The 21,309-nt window shown below is 38.7% G+C and overlaps 2 protein-coding genes across 3 annotated transcripts; both read left to right on the top strand.

Annotated features, from left to right (window-relative positions):
• The first annotated feature begins 8,537 nt into the window (after positions 1-8,537).
• On the top strand, positions 8,538-9,680 carry LOC103697582 (NDR1/HIN1-like protein 6). Its single transcript, XM_008779473.4, has one exon. It carries the CDS (start codon positions 8,705-8,707, stop codon positions 9,410-9,412), a length of 708 nt encoding a protein of 235 aa, XP_008777695.2. The 5' UTR covers positions 8,538-8,704; the 3' UTR covers positions 9,413-9,680.
• A 1,231-nt stretch (positions 9,681-10,911) lies between these two features.
• LOC103697583 (uncharacterized membrane protein At3g27390) lies at positions 10,912-20,501 on the top strand. Of its 2 annotated transcripts, none has more exons than XM_039130511.1 (11): positions 10,912-11,177; positions 12,234-12,342; positions 12,653-12,845; positions 13,360-13,496; positions 14,018-14,306; positions 14,425-14,531; positions 14,690-14,861; positions 14,944-15,139; positions 15,226-15,466; positions 19,392-19,627; positions 19,719-19,944. In XM_039130511.1, exons 1-11 carry the CDS (start codon positions 11,084-11,086, stop codon positions 19,793-19,795), a joined length of 1,851 nt encoding a protein of 616 aa, XP_038986439.1. In that variant the 5' UTR covers positions 10,912-11,083; the 3' UTR covers positions 19,796-19,944. The 2 variants fall into 2 exon arrangements, with proteins under 2 accessions (XP_038986439.1, XP_008777696.1); XM_008779474.4 differs by lacking the exon at positions 19,719-19,944 and adding an exon at positions 19,966-20,501 and having other exon boundaries at positions 10,915-11,177.
• The last annotated feature ends 808 nt before the right edge of the window (positions 20,502-21,309 follow it).

Raw genomic sequence — 21,309 nt, 5'->3', positions numbered from 1 at the left:
GATACCACCAAATCTGTCACGCCCCGAGCCCGAGGCGCGGCAGACGCCGCACGCCCGCACGGCGGGCTGCACAGGCGTGCAAGACAGCGGATCATATCAAAGCAATCACAGATGTTCAAAACTGACATAATTATTTAAATTTATTCAAAAGCAGTCTTACAAAATTCAAATAACATATGCTTACGTAAGTCAAATACTCTAATCAATCTAACTAAAGGACCAATAACTGAAGGAATCGTCAGAAAATCTAACACACTCCTCAATCCCGTGAGATCAAGCCTCTGGATCTGAAAAATGGAGAAAATAGAATAATGAGCTACACTAGCCCAGTAAGCAACAAAATATCCTAAAGTGGGGTCAGAGCATATCAGATCAAAATACAGGATAATGTCTGGAATAAATCATAAATAACATCGTTTTGCTGTTTTCAAAACTTATTATCATTTTTCCAAAAACTCTGATACCAGAATCTCAACATAATAGGCTACGGCCACGTAACCCAATGGCATGGGTTGCACAACGTGCCAAATCTATTATTTTTATCCACCGATGGCAGCCGGTGTTGCACAAAAGTGCCAAATCCACTATTTTTATCCACCGATGGCAGCCGGTGTTGCACAAAAGTGCCAAATCCATTATATTTACCCACCGATGGCAGCCGGTGTCCAGAAACCACTATTCTAATCACCGGTGGCGCGGTGTCGAAACCGGTTCCTCACAGATTACAAGTCGACAGGTCCAACGTATAATCCCCATTGGCGGGGCCAGAACAGAACAGAACAGATCATAGCCATGCTGAGAATACATATATATAAAAACAGATTTTATAAATTTTCCAATCATAGTTTACGGATTTCAAAGCATAATTTTTAAATAAAATTTAACATGCCAGACCCATTTTATAGAATACAAAATATTTATCAGAATTTAATCTATTTATCAAATAATTTGGAAATCACACTCGAAGTATTAAGTTACTTACCTCTTCTCGCTTAATTCCTACTTCAGATAGGCAGATCAGGTTCACCTGTTTAAATTTAATTAATTCTTTGTTAATATCAGAATTAAGCAAATTTCAAAAATAATACTATTGGACATGGCCCAACAGGGCCCAGAGTTGGCCCATAATGGGCATGGCCCGACAGGCCCATATTGGGCACGGCCCAATGGGCCCGCATAGACCCAGCTAAGTAGGGCCACCAAGGTTGGCTTCCAATTAGTTCATTTATATAATAAAATTTATTGCAGGGACTAATACTTAATTTACAGGGTACTATTTTATAAAGCTCGAGTGGGCTAAATAAAATATAGTTGGGGACCTTTATGTAATAAATCTTTTCTATAGGGATCAGATACAAATTACAGAAAGTCCTGAAATAACATAATGTCAAGGGCTTATCTGTAAAATTTCATTTATTGGCCAAATGGGTTCGGGTTTCGGATTCCGGGTTTCGGATCCGGGTTCGGGTTCCGGGCTCGGATCTGAATAGGGCCCAAGTTAGGTTTCGGGTTTTCTTCTTCTCTCTCTCTCTCTCTCTTTTTTTTAAACTGGGCCCAAACTGGGCCTGCTGTGGACCGGGCCCAAGTCGGGCCCACGGTGAACAAGGCCCATGCTTGGCCCTGTTCGGCCCGTAGGGGCCTTCTTCCTCCCCAAACACCCACGGACATGGAAGGGAGAGGAGGAAGAAGGGAAATTGGGGGGGGGGGGGGAGGAAGGGGGCTGGCATGATGGCCATCCTGGGTGGCCGGAGGCCATCCCTCGGTCGACGGCCGGCCAACCGTGGTGGCGGCCGATGGCCGCTGTGGTGGCTGGCGTCAAAAGAACAATCGAGAATGATCTCGGTTTGGGGCCAAAACAAAGAAAATATGGCTATTGGCAATGGAACAAATAGCAAAGAGAAGAAGCTTACCGGCAGTCGACACACTACAAGAATAGTGGTCATTAGCGACGCTTTTTTTGGCCTTTAACGACGTTTTTAAGCGTCGCTAAAAACCATCCCGACGCTTTCGTAAGCGTCGGCAAAGCGTCGCCTATGCTACAGTGGAGAAAATGTTTTCCGACGCTTGCAAAAGCGTCGGAAATTAGCGACGCTTTTTAGCGACGCTTTAAAGCGTCGTTAGAATATTTTTTTGTTAAAAAAAATATTTATGGCATTAAATATTATGATTCTGCATTTATGGCATTAAAGATATTTAATGCCATAAATATTTAATGACTTATCAAGAGGCTCAAATATGTTCAAATATAGAAGTACCTTCGGGTGTTGAGGCCATTCTAATATCAATTAACCACCACAAACAAAGATTATACAGTCTGTTCTGGAATGCAACGGGGCCGAAAGAGAATGAAAGCTTCTGCTTTAAGGCGCGAATCTGGTGATGGCCAAAAAACTCGGGGTTCCCTGGATTGAGGAAAGCTTCAGAATGTTGGTTCCTAGAAATCCACGTCATGTTTTCGTACCATGACACCTGCAAGTACTTGTTCTTTCGCTCACCAAGTGTTCATGCCTTTCATCAATGCAAGGTCCATACAGATGAGCCGGCCAAGAATACAGAATCATCCTGTCAAGGAAAAAACCTTGAATCAAAGAGCTCCATTGCGATAAGAAAAATGTGTGAACCAATATAGAAGAAAACCAACTAGTCTGTCAAAGATTTAAAGTATTAAACAGAACACATCCCTCTACATAGGAAATCTTGTTTTTGACTTGATCCAAGATTCCACACAACCATAGTACATAAATTAAGCAAGAGCAGAATACTTCGATTGTAATCCTACCCTACCATGACAAGTAAACATTCAGATAGAACTCTACATGTCCCAGATCAAAATTGTGTGGTTTCATCTTCATCTGCCTCCCTCAGCACTTCATTGAACATATACTGGCTCTGGTACTCCATTAAATACTGTGCCGATCTTTTCACATCAAGAAACAGCTGATACACCCTATATTTAAAGGTTAGAATAACACAAATGCAGCAGCTATGATTCTGGCACTTGAGGCTTAAACTCTCATGTAAGCTTTATATACCAAAATTCAAACATATCATATTGACCATAAAGTATCATAATAACCTTATAATAACCTTATAAGGTTATTATAGTGATGTATATTTCTAGGAAAATTCAGTTTGACCACCTAGTTCAAAACTAATTATAATAACCTTATAATTAACCAATCATTCATGAATCATTGTTTATAGTGTCTTTGTATTGGTTAATGCTCTTCCTTTAGTTTTTATAGCATAAGATGAAAGGGAAAATATTAATTAAATATTAAGCATAGCATATAAGTAGATAACAACCAACCAGTTCCACAAAAGCAAAGAATTCATTCGACAGGATTGGTCATAAGAAACAGGAACACCCTCCTCTGTACAGAGGCGGCGGATCCCGGCTGCAGGTGGTTCAGTCCAGCGGTCAAGCGGCGGCGCTTTCCGACGAGAAATCCCAGAGGAAGAAGCTCGGAGAAGAAGGCTTGAATCTCGGCGTTTCTGGTGATGGAAATCAGAGGAGGGGAAAGAGAGCTCGTCGGATCTCAAGGCGGTGGCCGGAGGTGAGGAAGGAGGAGGAGGAAAGGGAGAAGAGGGAGGAGAGGCTCGGTGCTGGAACAATCACAAAGGAGGAGGGATTTAAAGAAAGATCCAAACGGCTCACCGCCGCGATTCCCGCAGCGGTTGAGCGAGATCGACGGCCGCTCAAGCGGCCGCGGGGCAGCCGCGGAACAGCCGCGGGGATGCCGCGGAACGGCCGCGGCGCCGCCTCTCCCGGTCATGCCGCGGAAGGAGGAGCAGGGGATCATAATCGCGATCCCCTGTTCTGTTTCCTTTTGGGGGCTAAGGGCTGGAGTCGGCTAGGCCTGCCGACTCCAGTCCATTGAGGCCCTATTCTCACACATACAAAAGAGCAAAGAGAAAAGAAATTTAGCATTCATTTTTGAACTGGAAGGGGAAAGGAAAAAAAGGAAACTAGAAAGTGAAAATAGTACAACAGGTTAGCGGTAAACAAGCAGAGGAGCTAAAATGGACAAATGAGCTGGTACTTTTGCTGTCATTTAAAAAGATGATATTCTAGATTTCCAAAGAAATCCCATAGTATTACTAGTTGTCCTAGAGCTAGTATACAGGATGAGACAACTAATCTTGATCACTAGCAGGACAGTGCAATCTTCCAATGGTTGCATGCAACACAAAGGCAACGCGTACCATTACAGCAAATTTCTTTTTCTGAGGCAATTATTACTACAAATTTCAGCTACAAAAATCACTATCGTTGCCTTCATACTCCTTATTAGCAAACAAATTCAGAAAAGATGAATCACTGAACAACTAAAAAGCATACAAGTAGTTTTGAACGATTTTTTCTTTTGTTGCTATCTTCCTTGAAGTTATTTGGGGGAGAAAAAAGCTAATTGTTTCCAAAATTTTCAACCACCGTGTACATCTTACCAAACCAATCCATCTTAATCTGGATAAATATTATAATGGCAGAAGCATGCATGAATACATGCACTTCTTCTTACTTCTTAGGAGAGGACAAAGAAGAAATCAGAACAAAAGAGTCATATTTCTGCAATTCTAGGAACATCAAGAAAAAAATAATAATGATTCCCAGAGCAATGAAAAGCACTACAAACTCCAAGCGAACCCAAAATGAGCAACACCAAGCACCCATTAGCCAAGAGCGATATCTTTATACATCGAGTTCAACGTGTTCATCTTTGACTAGAGTCATTTTCCAATAATATCAGGTGCTGCAAACCCTCTACCGACTCTTTTTTATAGGAACGAGTGGATACAAAGATATGAGTAGTTTGAGTAATATAAGGAAATAGGAACAGGTTTTATGTGAGGCCCAACCTTACTGGGCCGGCCGGTTGGCTCAGCCCGGTGCCAAAATAGTGGCCCGAAGGTCTGTTTCAAATCAAAAACAGGGCGGAGCCCTGGTAGAATTCGGCGGAGGGGGAAGAGTCCCCCTCTACTATGAAATCTCTTGGCCCTCCACTAAATGATAAGCCTAGCCTCCACTTGTATATAAGGCCCTCCCCCCCCCCCCCCCCCCCCCCCCCCCCTCCTCTCTTGGCCCTCCACTAAATGATCATGGAGCTCCCTCCTTTCTCTTTTCTTCCCTTGAACTCGCGGTTGCCCGTCTTTGTGTTCGCCAAAAATCAGAGCCGTCAGACGCCACCGGAGCCGAGGTAACGCCCTGTGCATCCTCCCCTTTCCTTCTTCTTCCCAGGACTAGGATTTATGGCCGCCGGCTGAGAAAACGGCAGAAAATCGACCGTCAAAGGGAGATCCTATTTTTGCCGAGTTTTTCTTCCTCTTTTCCGCCACCAATGTCGCCGCCTCTTAGCACCGAACCTCCGGTTGAGTCCCACGGCCTCCCTACTCTCTTCCATGACGGAGTCGTGGCTGCCGGTGAGTGGCCAATGGCCGAAAATCAAGGAAAGGTCCGATTCTCCTATTTTTCGGGCATTTTCTTTGAATTTTCTCACCGGCCGGCCACCACCCCCGGCTGTCACCACCGCCGGCTGCCATCTTGTTGGACATCGCAGTCATAGCCACCAGCCACCCCTTTCTCTTCTCTTCTGTTTAGCTAGGAAAGAAGAAAGAAGAAAAGAAGAAAAGAAGAAGAAGAAAGGAAGAAGACGACGAGGAGGAGAGAGAACCATCCCTCTCTTTCTCTTTTATTTTCTCTCCACTTTTTCTCTCCCCTCGCTACTTTCTTTCTCTAGAAGAGCCAAGGAACCCAGTATCGGATTTTGTCGACTTGATCTACGAACCCGAATTGACCCCTATAAAGGGCTCCGATCCATCCTGGTTTCCGGGTCACCTACTGGACTGATCATCCGGTGTTATCAAGTGTCCATAGAATCCACTGATGATGAACATCGTTAAACGACCTTGGCCCTGATTGAGTTCATGCCCTATGATTAAAATTGGCAAACAAAAATTAATTTTGTCTTTAATATTTTTATAGGGTTAACCGAATTACCTAGCAAAGTCTGACAGTGTAAGACAAAAGAGCTAAGTAAATCTTATACTCCTTACTAGTTTTTAAACTTGTAAGTAGATCTTACACTCTTTATTATTTTTCAAGTGATCATATTATTCATACATAAAATTTGCTTGCGAAAATATCATGTTATTCATGTTTTTTGTTAGTGAAAAAAAAATATCATGCTTTTCTTAAAATTATGGATCAACATATGTGTTATAAAAATCATGCTTTATTATAAAAAATAATTTTATGAATGTTTCGATGAAAATAGTTTTGTTATGAAATATGAATCTGACATGCTATCTAGTGCTTTTAATCTATTTATATGTATGTTTTAAGAAAAAGATATAAATTTTCTAAAGGCTTTCAGATAGCTATGTATGATTCTTAGAATTGGAAAAATCGACATCCGGAGCTAGCATCCATACGAACACAGGCTCTGCTAGCAGGTATAAAGTTGGCATACAAAATATGAATCTATGTCAATTATGAACACGAGCCCTGTCACGAATATAAGGCAACCATAGCACGAATATATGTGAGTATTGTTTTAAACTATGATATGACTAAATAGCTAAAAGATTATTTATATATTTATTAGCAAAATGAACTTAGAGCTATGTTTATGAAATATGAATGATTTATGCATGCATGATTAAGACTTGTTTTATTATACTGTATTATGAAATGCTTATTTTGGAATATCTGTTATTTTTCTTAAATGATGCATTGACATGCAAAACTTATGCTTGATTCGGTAAGATAGTGAAGAGTTTACTTACTGAGTCGTATCGCTCATATACTTCTATTTTTCTCTCTCTCCGAACAAATAGGGTCGATAAGAACGAAGGATGGTACGAGCTTAGAGTTCGCATTAGCAAGCTTGGCGATCTATATAGTAGAGCAGAAGTTTAGTTCTTCAGTTGATTATAAAATTTGTAGTTAGTGATTTTCTGAATAGTAAAGATTATGAGTTTGGTATTTATGTTTGGATTTACAGGCTCTAAACGAATATTGGTTTTATTTAATAAATAATGAAATTGGATTCCTATTTATTCTATCATATTTGAGACGGAATTGAAAGCTAAATACAATGTTGGCTTCGTATCATCGTGGGTTGTACCCCTCGGTAGCACGATCATGTTATGTTCCAGATCTGGGGTGTGACAAGAAATGCGCACAAGAGAGAGGTGGCGATGATATCGGAGGCAGAGCTGAAGGTGTAGGTGAGGGAGAGGGAGGAGAGTGCCCCTCCCCAGCTCACCTTCCCCGCTCCTTCTTCCTTTTCCTCCTCCCCGTTCACCTTTTCTTCTTCAAACAAAACCATGGTCTCTTTGTTTCTAAACAAAAAAGCTTCCCTTCTCTCCTCTCTGCCCAAAGATGGTGAAGCAGCCGTAGAGTAAAAAGGAGAGTCTCTCTTTCACCTGAGGCGGTTTTCATTTTGACGTTAACTTCTTGGTGAAGTAGAAGGGGCTTTTGCATGTTAGCCCCTCAAAATTTCTTAGTTTCTTCATTAGCTTCCAAATTCTTAAAATTTACATAGTAGGCCCTGAAGGATGATATACTTTTTAAGGCTCTAAGTTACATTTATTGCCACAGAAAAAGCTTTCCTAACATTTTTTTTGTACTTGATATTTAGGCTTTCGAGTCTTTAACTGTCATTTTTTCCTACTAGATGGCTAGGAACTATCTTTTAAGATTCATTTATTGACAAATTATTGATTTACATCAAAGAATTCATTTGTCACTTCCAAAATATAGCATTAATACTGGGTTGAATATTCTATATGTTTGAAAAGTTACTAATTTAGCAAAGAGTTGGACGATGTTCTTGAATACATCAACTAATTTAGTAATAACAATGCACAATCAAGTTGGAAGAAAAGTTATAGACTGTGGATATGATGGATGGAATGTAAAATAGTTACAAATATAGGATTTAGGTCTATCTCTCTACCCACAAAAAAATATAGGCCGCTAATTTTATTTGTTAAAACAAATTTGTGAAAATATAAAGACTAATATGCCACACAATTTTGGTAGTCAATAAGGCCATCTAGTTTTAGTTCAAAAAAGCATAAATATTGTGACAATTTTAGCAAGTTAGAAGTCAATGGCATAAGATATGCACCAAATGCATAAAAGATTCATCAACTATAATATCTACTTTTTCATCAAACACAATTACAATATCTACTTTTATCAAACAAACACTAGAATATCTACTAGTAAGCAGTAAAAAGTCCCCAACACTATTGACTGTTTTAACAAAAATTAGTAATAAATTAGATGGCAAGGATCCAAGATGAACTCATAATGGCTTGATTACATTCTTTATAAATTTGCTGCTACTTCACATTCAGTCACCGGATGGACCAACCTAAGACTCTACTTACTATCTTCAATTTTCACATGAAAACTTATCATTTAATCCTAGATAAGCTCATATGCTTTTAACCTCAATACCTTTTGAATATTTTAAGAGCAGTGCCCTGTTATAAGAAAGCAAATCCCTTCGAACCCAAGTAGCCTCATCCTTATCTCTCCTCGCTTTTGAGTCTCAAAACATCCCGATGGCCCATTTCCTCATTCAAAAGCTTCTTTAGCCTTTAGTATCTACAGCTCTCCCACTTAAAAAACCACCCCCACCTCACCCCATTACTTCCTTCCAAGGTCTTTCTTCTCTTCACTTCTTCTAAGATGCCTTCCTCCCCACCCCAAATGTCACCCAAAATCAACTCTCCTCCTTACCACTTCCAACTCCCAGACGCCACCACCAGACAAATGAAACCAGAGTTCGAGGCACCACCGAGAAAGAATGGACTTTTGCGACCACGTCAACGAACCAATCCTATGATATGGTGTGCAGCTGTTCTCTGTGTCATATTTAGCCTTCTTCTCATCTTTGCCGGGATTGTCACCCTCATTGTCTTCTTAGTGATCAAACCAAGGAATCCACTGTTCGACACCACCAGCGCAAGCCTTAACAGCATCTACCTCGACTCACCGTCCTATTTGAATGGCGATCTCACCTTCCTCGCCAACTTCTCCAATCCAAATCATAAAATTGATGTCATGTTCGAGTACTCAAGCATCGAATTGTACTTCTACGACAGGCTTCTCTCAGCACAAGCGTTGCAGCCTTTTGCTCAGAGGAGGGGAGAGTCGAGGCTCGAGTCGGTCCACATGATATCAAGCGAAGTCTACTTGCCACCGGAGCTCATCATGGAGCTCCAAGAGCAGGTGAGGAGAAACAGGATTGTGTACAATATTAGAGGAACTTTCAAGGTCAAGGTCAGTGTGGGCGTTGGCCATTTGTCCTATTGGCTCTATGGGCGGTGCCAGATCGAGCTCACCGCTCCTCCTAGTGGAGTTTTAGTGGCGAGAAGTTGCAGAACAAAGAAGTGAAGATATATAGTTTCTTTCTTCATTTCTTCTTCCTTTAGTCTGCTATTGGGAGTGATTGATGTATGCTGAATATGGGAGTTTTGATATATGAGTTTCCATACTCGTAAATTCTTTTAGACTGCATTCATCGCACGGTTTTCAAACGCTAAAACCAAATAATCGCAATACCTGAGACATCAATTATAATTTGTTCATTGATGATTAAGTTCAAGATTTGTACTTATGATTACTCCCTTGCAAATTTGTCGATATTATGTTCAATTTTTGAGATCAAGCAAGCACTCTCTCAGGCCTTCTGATTGTATTAGTCGTTCCTTGTGAGCATCAGAGAACTTGCCGATTTGGTAAAGAATAATTAAAAGAAAGTTCCACACTTCAATTAAGCAGTGTCTTCAGAATATCTTTGCCAGAGTTTTAAGACTTCAGAAGAGTAAAGTACTTTCACTCAAACTTGTTAAAGTTTAACACATAGGCCCCCCCAGTATACTATGAAGGCAACTATAAGGAATTGGCCTTCTTCCCCTAGGGGCAAGTTGCTCCATTAGATTTGGGCCACTATCATACAAGGATCTACAATATGGTACAGCAAGTCACATAAAATTCAATTCAAATGCAACGAGGGCTGTCTGATCCATAAGAATCTGAACTTTTTTATTGATTTAATCTAAAGTGGCCTTCTGAAAAGATAAGGTGGGGCTTACAATGGACCTTAATTGTTAAGAAACTGTCAAATAGTCAGAAGCACAGCACAAAGCATCCACAAAACAAAAGCAGGGATTCAGTTTTAAACAGTACCACTTACTACTACTATGGCAAGAGGCTAGAGGTATGATTTCAAGTTATCTCGACCCACGATTAGCAAAGCCCAACTGTTGTACTTCAAAAAAATCCTCCACCTTAAAAATAAGGTAATAGACAGTTAAGAGCCTATTTGACCAGTAATAGACAGCTAAGAGCCTATTTGGTATCATATTTAAAGAATAAAAAATTAAAATATGTAATTTGATGCAAGAAAGTTATTTGGTGTTCTTATTTTTATTTTTTTTAAAAAAATATAATTTATGAAAAAAAAAAGTAGAAGTGAAAAACTTTTATTTTCACTATTTGAAAAAGTGATTTTTTGAGTGACAAACAACTCACTCTCAACTCTCTTATCTATTTATATCCTCTCTTCTTATTTATGCTGAGATCTAATACACTTACAAGGCACAACTTTGTAAGTCTATACTTCTTGTTTCTATTTGTTTGATCCTTTTCTTACCTGGTATGAGGAGTTGAATCCTCTGTGGTGTGAAAGGGAAGGCTTCCTACTTTAAAAAATTGGATTCTCTATAAAAAAGAAGGGAGATGAATAATTGGATCCTCTAATTACTTTTTTCCGGCTCAGAATATATGCTATGAAATCTGTCTTGGAGGTGCGTTACACGCCGTTAACAGAGTCTGAGGATAACGGAACCATCGTGGCGATCGAAGTGAGGTGTCCCTCCTAAGTCTTAACCGCTCACAGAAACCAAGCACTTTACGAGAAGTCCGCCTGCTGATCGACACGTGTCAGGGCTTGCGCCACGTAGCCCTCCGTTTCCCATCTCCGGCCTTTTGCGGTTCGGTGGTTTTCTTCCTTCTGTTAACCCTTCTCCTTCAGGCCTTCTGATCTCGCGTAGGGAAAAAAACATGGAGGTGCCCATAGGCTTTCTTGCTAAGCTATGGAGCTTTATCTCATTCCTTCCGTTCTTCTTCATGCTAATGATTCTTGGCATCCTCAAAGGTACATTAAAGGTCATTTTACATTCCATTCCAAAGAACAAACGCTAGATTAGAGTCAAGGTCTCAAGAAAACTGAGGTGTGTGTTTATATATATGTATGCATGTGTATATGTAAGTATATATATACATATTGATCATATTAATTTGTGGGATTATGAGTTTGTCCGTTATAAACAGAGACAACTTGAGAAATAAATCAGAATGACCAAACTGATTTTGTCTTGCTGTTTACCATTAGGTGTCATTAGTTGAGCAATTTGATGTAAAGATATTGTACATTACCTCCGAAGGAAAATTAGATTTGAATAAATTTAGGAACGCATTTGGATGTCTTAACTTGAAAGGCTTTTTTTTTAAAAAAAAAAACATTAAAGAAGTTTTCTTTTTTAGATTAGGGGAAGCTAATCCCCACTTTTTCATCCTTTACCAACCCCACCTCTCAAGCATTGTTAATAAGCAGAAGTTCTGAAAGGTGGGATCATGAATATGCAAAGCTCTGCTTAGAGTAGAAATTTCAGTAATAAAAAGAAAAGAGTAAAAAATTCGTTTGCAAAGTTTTAAAAAAAATGGCAAAATTTCATTATACAGCAAAAGAGCTAGTTGTATAAACTATAGCATCGAACTTCAAAAACAGAAAATATCATGAAATATCACAAAAGAATTTCTTATCATGTCTTCCCAGAAGGTACCTTGTTGATTGGTTTCATTATTGAGGTAGCACTGCCGGCTACCTCTTAATGAGCATTAACCAAAAATGAGTTAGTACTGCCTGAATTAGTTTGATCTCAAGGAAAATAGAGGGATCCTAACGCATACACCCATGTTGTGTTTCGCTTAATGTTGTCCTGAATGCGCTGCAATTTCATCAAACTTGTCCATTTTGATCTACTATTGGAACGGGGTTTAAATTTACACTGGAGTTAATCTTCTATGCCATTTAGATATGTTTCTAAAGGCTCTGCTACCAATTGTCAATTAAACATTCAGATATAGCAGCAGTGATATTTCTTGCAATGTTCTTGTGTAATATACTCTTATAGTTGTTTTCTTTTTGCAGCTGCTGTCATTGGTCCAGTAGTAGCTGTGATAATTCTTGTCGGTAATTCTGCCGTAATCATCGGTCTTTGGCCTGCACATTTCATCTGGACTCACTACTGTGTGATAAAGTACATCACCTTGTCTCTTTACATCCTGCCATAAGAAAACAGTGTACATGAAGAAAATTCTCTGATTTGAGACATACAGGAGCACTTTCCCATTCTCAAATTGTAACTTTTATCTTCACCAGTCACCTCTTTTCTTTCCCTAGATTATGCTAGAGTCTCAAGATCCTAATCGAACCTCAACCTGATGGTCATCTAATAATTGTCAATGCCAAGAACAAGGAAACATGACACAGTGGCATTCACTACTATGCTTTTTTATGCTTACAGTTGCATCTAGGGTCTCAACTGTGCTGTGTATTTCTCATGGCAGAACCAAGAGACTTGGGCTTGTTCTCAAGGTGTTACTGTTGCTGTGCCTGCCAGTGCCGTTGCTTTTGTGGCCAGTGTTCGGCATTCTTGGGAGCCTTCTTGTAGGAACAGGATATGGATATTTCACTCCTCTGATTGCAACTTTTGAGGCTGTTGGGGAGGGTGTCATCAACAAGCTTTATCACTGTTTTGCTGTAAGTTTTACATAAGATTACAACAAAGATCAACAAAAAGTCTGGACCCATAAAAGTAAGATAACCTCCAGTACTATTTAAAATTACATGCTCAATTCCAATGGTGTAGCTGGTGGAAACAATCAAGCTTGCAGGAGAAAATTGTATCCAACCATTAGTAAGTTAGCGGAGGGGTCATCTCACCAGTTACTTCATTGAAATGTATGAAATAATTAGTGTGAAATGCAATGACTGTAAAACTAAGCAAAATGTTCTGCAAGAGTATCAAAAACAAAACAGGGGTCAATGAACCTGATTTACCGGAAAACTCTAAGCACCTGCAGTACAGAAAAGAAAAAACCAGTCTACCTGACATTTTTTTAAAAAACAAACTAGTAAGAGAGGCAATGCCTTAGTAATTACAACTCTACACTCATGAAGAGAAGCAGTGGGATCAGTAGCCACTAGTGTATCTAATTATTCTGAAAATAGATTCTCATTACACTCGTGTCTAACTGAAGTGATACTTTGACAGAATGGATGCATGGGCACAATCAAGGGAGCTTGTACGTTGGTGCGGGACTTCACAGACTTTTGCTTCCACTCCTACTTCTCATTTATGGATGACCTGAGTGAAAAAATAGCAGAGGATGAGAAACCAGTGGATATCGAGTATGGCATTATTCATTTTTACATAAGTGTTCCACTGCCTGTTGTCAGAATGCCTTGTGCTTCTTATTGCAGTTTGTGAATTTTTTCAAAATGCTTATTACATACATACTAATTTCGAGTCATGAGTAACATTCTAATACATTCCTGTACTGATTCACTCATGCCATAACTAATTTCTTTTGACTCTACAATGTAGAGTTTCTCATATGACCAAAATTTCCAAGAACATTCTATTATGGCATCAAGAAGTAACAAATACCATTCACATATTGATTTACAAATTTAAGCATTAATTTGAGGAAATGTAGATCTCTATTGTTCATGTTAAAATTATCATTTCAAACTTGATCATGAATCACATATCTGGATCATTTCAGAGTGACATGTCTGCATACTTATTGAATACATGAACTTCAATACTTCAGATTCTTTTGAGCAAAAAGACTTTCATATTCTTTGAATTGCATATCAATGAAACATCTACTATTTTTGATGAAGTCATATTTTGCTTTTGTTGGAAGGTTAACAAAACTACCAGGTTGTTTGCTTGTTTGCCTTCTTGCGGTCCCCATAGATGTGCTTATGATAACTGGTTTGGCATTATGGAAAAGTCCCTACATGTTGTTGAAAGGATGGCAGCGGCTGTTTGAGGACTTGGTTGGGAGGGAAGGACCTTTCCTAGAGACAGTTTGTGTACCTTTTGCTGGGCTAGCCATCTTGTTGTGGCCTCTAGCGGTGATCGGGGCAGTGCTTGCTGCATTCATCTGCAGCTTCTTTCTAGGACTCTTCGCTGGAGTGATCGTTTATCAGGTCTTTGGAATATATGAACTCTAACGAAATGGAATTTACAACTGTGATGCCAGTAGGCACTTGGGCATTAACTTCTAAATAATATTCTAAATGCTTGAGGTTTATTTTTCATTCTTAGGAGAACTCTCTACGAATGGGACTCGCATATATCGTATCTATTGTATCAATCTTTGATGAGTACGCGAATGACTTGCTTTATCTCAGAGAAGGTTCCTGTCTTCCAAGGTACCATTTGAGCTTTTACCCATCAATTTACTCTCAGTTTCTTCACCAATAGAAATTATCTAGCTGACTACGAGTGCTGTTTTCATAATGTATTCATTTTCTCAAATCACTACACTGAAAACTTCTAGATTCTGAGACTTAATGCTTACGGCAGCCAGGCCCAAGTACCAGAGAGCTCAAGTTCCTACTGAAAATATTGAGAGAAAAAATCAAACTGAACAGAACAAGAATGAAAATGAAAAAGTTTTATCAGGTGTTAAGAGAACTAGGTTTGCTTCAGAAGGAACCAAGACATTGAAAAAGGCTATCCAAGATTTAAGACCTATTCAAGTAAGAACTCTCTCTCTCTCTCTCTTACAACCTCTCTCCCTCTGTGCCCCCCTTCACCTAATACAAGATCTATATTTTGCAGATATGGGATTGGCTTTTCAGATCCTGTGAATTAAATGGAAGGGTATTACTTGCTGAGGGTGTGATTGGTCTTTCAGACATAGAGGAATCCATAATCCAGGGAAATTGCAAGAAACTAAGCATCAAATTGCCTGCCTGGTGCATCCTACAGTGTCTGCTAAGATCTGCAAAATCTGATTCGTATGGATTGCTTATATGTATGACCATCTACCACATAAATCTGTTTTTGGATACTTCTAGGTTGGTCGTGAGTTTTTATTGATGCTCCTGATGAATTCATCAGCTGATGAGGTGGAGGTAACAAACTTTAACTGGCCAAAGGACAGAGTGGTGGATTGGATTCTCGGACCGCTTTTGATCATGAAGGAACAGATAAAAAGGCTGCAATTAGATGAGAATGAAGAATCCTGTTTGATGAAGTTGATTATGATCAGGAACAATGAGAAACCAGAGGACTGGGATGATAGCGGATTCCCATCAGATGACAACATAAGAAGAGCTCAACTGCAAGCAATCTTTAGAAGGTACACTCGTTGCTGCTTTAACTAAGCTGTGTTAGAGATGCATCCTTGCTTGCAATTCTTTATGTTTTAGATCATTCAAATGTATCTTCAGGTGCATCATTTTAATGTGAGCTTATTCTTCTGGGGCTTTTTTTGAGTTTATATGGAACTTTCTCCAGCAGATGTGTCTTAGTTGTCATAAGATTTTGAGCATGTGGACAGAATAAGGGAAAAACCAAACAAACAACAAAAATGAGAAGTTCAAAGTATGGAAGAAAGAGGAAAAGAGAGCTAAGGAGAGGAAATGAATTCTGGAATCTACCATAATAAAACTGAATGCTTCTTAAACGCACCAGAAAATCTACTTATAGCTCTTTGCTCAACCATTTAACAGATCCCCAACAATTTTAATCCTATAGAACTTCTAATCTGACCCTTATTTTTTTTTAACTAAAGAATGTTTAAATCAATGTACACTCATCATTAACTAAACTTCTGACTATAACTAAGTGTAAAACATTAGAATTGGGACAAAGGCTGTGAAAAAAAAGGCATACATATTGAAGAGATCTTTCCAATGCTGAAATCTGATAACCAAGAGTTATGCCTTATAGAAGCTTGTTGATTCATTGTGGTTGCAATTAATTCTGATCACCAATATAATGATCCCAGGAACCATGCTACTTCAGGTTCCCTTCTTTAGAATAGCTTATCCTCGAGTACAGAGATGGGCTTCATTTTTTTTTTCTTTGCGTTCTTGATATGACATTGGAATAACTATAGCTGCAGACAATCCCTGCACAAGTCTATCAAGTCAAACTGAAGTTCATTTGATTCTGATCACATTTCTCCGAGTCTCTGCTACATGTATAAATTTTGCCCTTCAAGTATGAAAAACAAGATATTAAGCTGACCATCATGATTTGCATTCTTATGAATCTTGTCAAACAATCATGGTATTCCAAAAATGATATGTCAGCAATGATCGGACTTACAGAAATTACTTGATTATTGTAATTGCCAATGAAAAAGGGACATCATGCATTCTCAGTAAACATTTTCATGGTTGTTCAACCAGGTCAGATGATTTATGCACCAGTTCTAATTTGAATTTGTCGATCACATTGAGAAACTTTGTTTTCAGTGCTTACTGCAGTCAAATGACAATGTTGTATAAATTTCCCACAAGTGACACTGGTTGACTGTTACCATGCTGCAAGTCTGTATTAGGCTTTCCTTCTGATGCGTCCCTTTATTTTTGAAAGAAGTACTCATAAAAGCTTTTGTGGGAAAAAAAGGAAGTTCTTTTATCTGTAGAAAGCAAACATGTGTCCCAATATTTAAGAATAGATAGAGAAACTCTGAAGGAAAATCAAGTACTCTTCCAGGAGACTAAGAACTCTCGACTCTAGAAAACCGTGTTTATGTTAATAGTATAAAATTTGGTGAGATATTCTTCAAGTTCAATTTATGTAAATCTTAGCACCCCGTTTCATATCAATTTAAATTTTGCCTCTACATTCAAGACATTCAACTTATCTTACATTTTCTCAGTATTTATTTGTGGATGGAGAAAGACAAGATGAAGACGTTGAAACTCTCAAGAGAAATTTCTCTGAAACAGTAAAATTTTAGTCGCTCTTTTTAAATCTTCTGCAAGCACCTTAATAATTCATCGCCTAGGTTGAATATTAACTCAGAACTCAGAATACATTGTCTTCTAGGATGTTTAGCAAAAATACCACTTGATATCATTAGTAAATGTGAGAGCAAGTAGATGAATAAAACAAGCTCAAGTAAACTTTCTGAAGATTATGATAAAGAAGATAAAAGCAAGAGTAAAAAAAGAATTTAGATGAGAAAAGTTGTGCAGTTCATAAGAATATAGTTAATACTTCATATATCATGATATGACGAGCAATCTGCCTAGAATCTTTCTCCTGAGCATTTAACATTGTACCTAGACGATTTTAACACTATAGTACTTTCAATCTAGTTTTATGTCTAACTGGAAACATTTATTATTAGTAAAATGCGGTAGCAGATATGCTTACACAAAGAATGTTTCCCTTGTAGCTTTTAACCTATGAAGGGCAGATATGAATTGGCAGTGTTTGTGTCTGATACATATCTAACATGGATACAACTGGAATACTGCAATGCATTTAATATTTCCTAGAAGGATCCTTTTGCTAAAGAAGGGAGGGAGAAGAAAGAAAGGGAGGGGGGAAGTATTTGATATGGCATGGACATTTTCTTGGTACATACCAAACATGTTCCCGATACTTTGGTGAAATGGGCTTCAGCTTGAGTTAGTACAACAGTCTTTGGCTTGAATTGATGCAACAGACTTTAGAGCATCAATCTAACAAATCTCTGAATCCATGCTGCATCTTGTGGGAGGTCTGTGGTGTTGTTTCCAGCTGCAAAAAACAAGTAGTTAAATTGATTTCTCATTAGCAAGATTGCCTGTTTCTGATTAGAGAGGACAGGCAGCAAAATTAAGCAGCAGTAAAAAGCTTGTAAAGTGTAAAAAGAAGAAACTTTCTTAGTTTTTCCCGCTACGCAATCCCAAGAGGGGTGGCACCAATACATTTTTGAGCATCATATTATGATCGAATGTTCTTAAACACATGTTCAATAATAATAAGCACGTATTCTCAATGTCAGCAAAGCTGGAAATGTGTAGATTTAGTTCCAAGAATTGCACCTAGACTTGCCACTAGGCTGTTCAAAATACTTTTGTCGCCTTAATTACCACTCTCTGGAGGATGCCCTTATGAGTCTGGGATCATCAACATGCATCATTCTGCTAGGGCTATATTCCAGAGCAGAGAAACTTCCGGTTTATGGTTTTTTCAGTAGACATCTTCAGGAAATTCTATGGTTTTTTGACAGAGGAACAGAAACAACACTGAAAGGAAAGAAATCAGCTGTCGGTAAAAGATAAGCTTATGCATTCATTAGTTTTAACTTTGGAGAAACTTCTAGGCAAGCATTGTAATTTACCTAACTCATTGGTTTACATCACTCATATAGTCTTCCTTTTTTTCTTTCATGATCAATTGCTTAATGTTTTCTCTGCTTCTCTGTCCCCGTTTCCTAGTTCAAGCTTAATTGGATGTATGTATAAGGAAATTTAGGGTAATAATAGCTCAAGAACTGTGCCTAATGATGGTTTCATAATTTTTTTTGTTTCCATAAACATTCGTTTGAATGGTTGTGTGTTTAAACATCAATCCAGATTTCGGGTAACCTATGGTTTAAAAGCATTCATGAAGCATTTTCCTTTGAAATATAAAGGAAAATGCATGTTGTCAGCTAGACAATGCTAAACCTGAGATTTCCAGATTATAGGTGTGCACTTGATTTTTTTTTTTTTTTTATAACCATGAAAAGGTGTAACCAATAGACAAACTCGTTAATGAGTAGAGCACATCAAAAAAAGGTGCAAAGGAGCCGAGAATCAGGAAGAGGGCAAGGAGAGAAGGTTTACTTCAAAAGGAATGATGCGGAGAAGGTTAGGCTTAATGGAAGAATAATCAGATCTTACCTTTCTGGTCTGGGGTTAAGAATATTAATCCAAAAGGAGAAAAAGAAGGAAGCAGAGAAGATAACTTCCGTCTGACATCTTATCAGAGAAGATCCTTGAGTTTCTCTGAAGCCAAATACTCCAAAAAAGCATAAAGGCAAAGAAAGCTTAAACAACACGCAAACAAGGGGGACTGCATGTAGTCTCCAAGAAGTCCATAGCAAAGATGGAAACATTGATGGGTGGCATTCAGCAAGCTCAAAACCAGATTTGTTGCTCTGGAGGAAGGGTTTTTTATTGGCGGTGCATGGCTTCAATAGTTTTTCGGGCAAAAAATTTTCAGCTGGCATCTTTTTGCTATCTATACTAGTCCTACACACCTATTTTCTGACACATATACCGTTTTATGCACAGGCTGCAGGGAATTGTTGCTAACATGTCCCGCATCCCAAGTTTCCGGAGGCGATTCAGTAATTTGATCAAGACTTTGTATCTGGAAGCAATAGAAAATGGTACTTTGAGGAGCTCTGAAGCGGATTCAAAGTCTAGAGGCAAGATCAACAGGTTGATTGATAGCAGAGAGAAGCAAAACAGAAGAACAGAAAGTGCAAGTGCATCGAATAGGCCCATGACAGTGGCGGCGTTACATGGTGAGAATTCTGTTTAGGAGGATGATGTTGGAGTTTCTGGTAATCATTTCATGAGAGTTTTGCTAAAGCATTTTATTGTTCATCAATGTAGTATATCAACTACTCAGATTTGCAAAATCTGGAAACGAGGACATATCAGTTTGTTCATACTTTTTTTTGTTGTTTTAAGATCGAGAATCTGGCAGATGATAAGACTTCTTTTCTTGTGTACTGTATTGATGAAATAGAGAGAGCAACAGCAACAGATGCATTGAGCATTGAGCATTGAGCAACCAGTGTGGAACCCATATATAAAAACGATACCCAGAATTTACCGATGTCTTTGTTCTTGGATGCAGATATTTGAGCAGACTTCCACAGCCTAATTTCATAGGATGAATAATGTCTTGTTTGATTCTAAGGTGCCATGGCCCAGAAGTTAATGGCTCACAAGCTGGTTGTGGATTGCCAGTTTGTACACAAATCCATTTGCAGCTTCCTTCTATTGCTTAAGCAGAAGAAACGGGTCTTCTATCTCAAAAACGCTGGCCAGAATTTTTGCTCTGGTTCAGAGAAGCAAAGCGCACATATCAGCCAGTTCATGCACTGCTAGTGCAGCTGATCGACAATTTGATGTAGTTCAAGTGCAAGTTACCAGAGTTGCTGCAATCCGAACAGAGTCATGATTTGTCACCATGGTATACTTGATAGAGAACTTTAGTTGGAATAGCAGAAAATTACAAAGGGATCTTGCCTTCTAGCAAAATGTTTCTATTAAATCATGCTTGCTAGTTCCTAGAATGTTGCCCATACGTGCTAATTTGATCAGATAAAATATTGAACTTTTATAGTTGGCAAAGATGCAATATATATTTATCTACCGAGATAGAAAATTTGGTCAACTTCTACAGTATTATTAGCGAGTGGTGCGCTCATCAAGAAATGTTGAACTGCTCGTATCGGTTGATGCAGCCCGTTTCCAAATTTTTTTAGGCTTTTGGATCGAACCAGTCGTACCGGCTCGGTGGTCGATCAGTATACCTATTGGTACTGGTTCGGCGATTCTTAGCGCTCATTACTATCGATCGAGGTTTCACATATTTATACAGAAAAGCTAACAGCGCAGCAGATTTACACTATAGATTTCTTCGGCAGATCTGTCTACTCAGCTTTTTAATATTTTATTTTCTTATTTCAATGAATGTATTTTTGTCAATTAATTTAAATCATTTGATTTATTAAGAAAAAAAAAGAGCAATATGTAAACTCAAAAATGCAAGTTTCATTATAAATTGACAACGGAGAGTAAGAAGCCAAAAAAAAGTTCTAAAAGCTTACTGATTTTTTCATAAGCAGCAACATTGTAACTCACCGATGTAGTGAAGGCAATATTGCACCATTTCTGTTGAAAAGTAGAGGAGGAAACCGAGAGAATGGACAAGATTATCCTCGAATTGCGCCATGGCCCATCAGCCACAAAAGTCATAACCGAACCCATTAATGAATTAATCAAGTACATCGTTATTAGACTCGCCCCAAAAACCTTAGAAATTTTCGAGTTTACAACATCGTCGCCAGAAAAGAAGAGGAATAGAAGGAGAAGAAAGCTTGGCCAGAAGGAATACGGATTGGATATTGGAGAACACCTGTAAGAAGAGTCCGATGGAGGATCGAGAAAGGTGCGAAAGGAGTGAGTCAGAACG

This window comes from Phoenix dactylifera, chromosome 1 (assembly GCF_009389715.1).
Source record: "Phoenix dactylifera cultivar Barhee BC4 chromosome 1, palm_55x_up_171113_PBpolish2nd_filt_p, whole genome shotgun sequence".
Lineage (NCBI taxonomy): Eukaryota > Viridiplantae > Streptophyta > Magnoliopsida > Arecales > Arecaceae > Phoenix > Phoenix dactylifera.
Note: the sequence above shows the minus strand (reverse complement) of the source record. Positions and strands in the feature narration are given on the sequence as shown.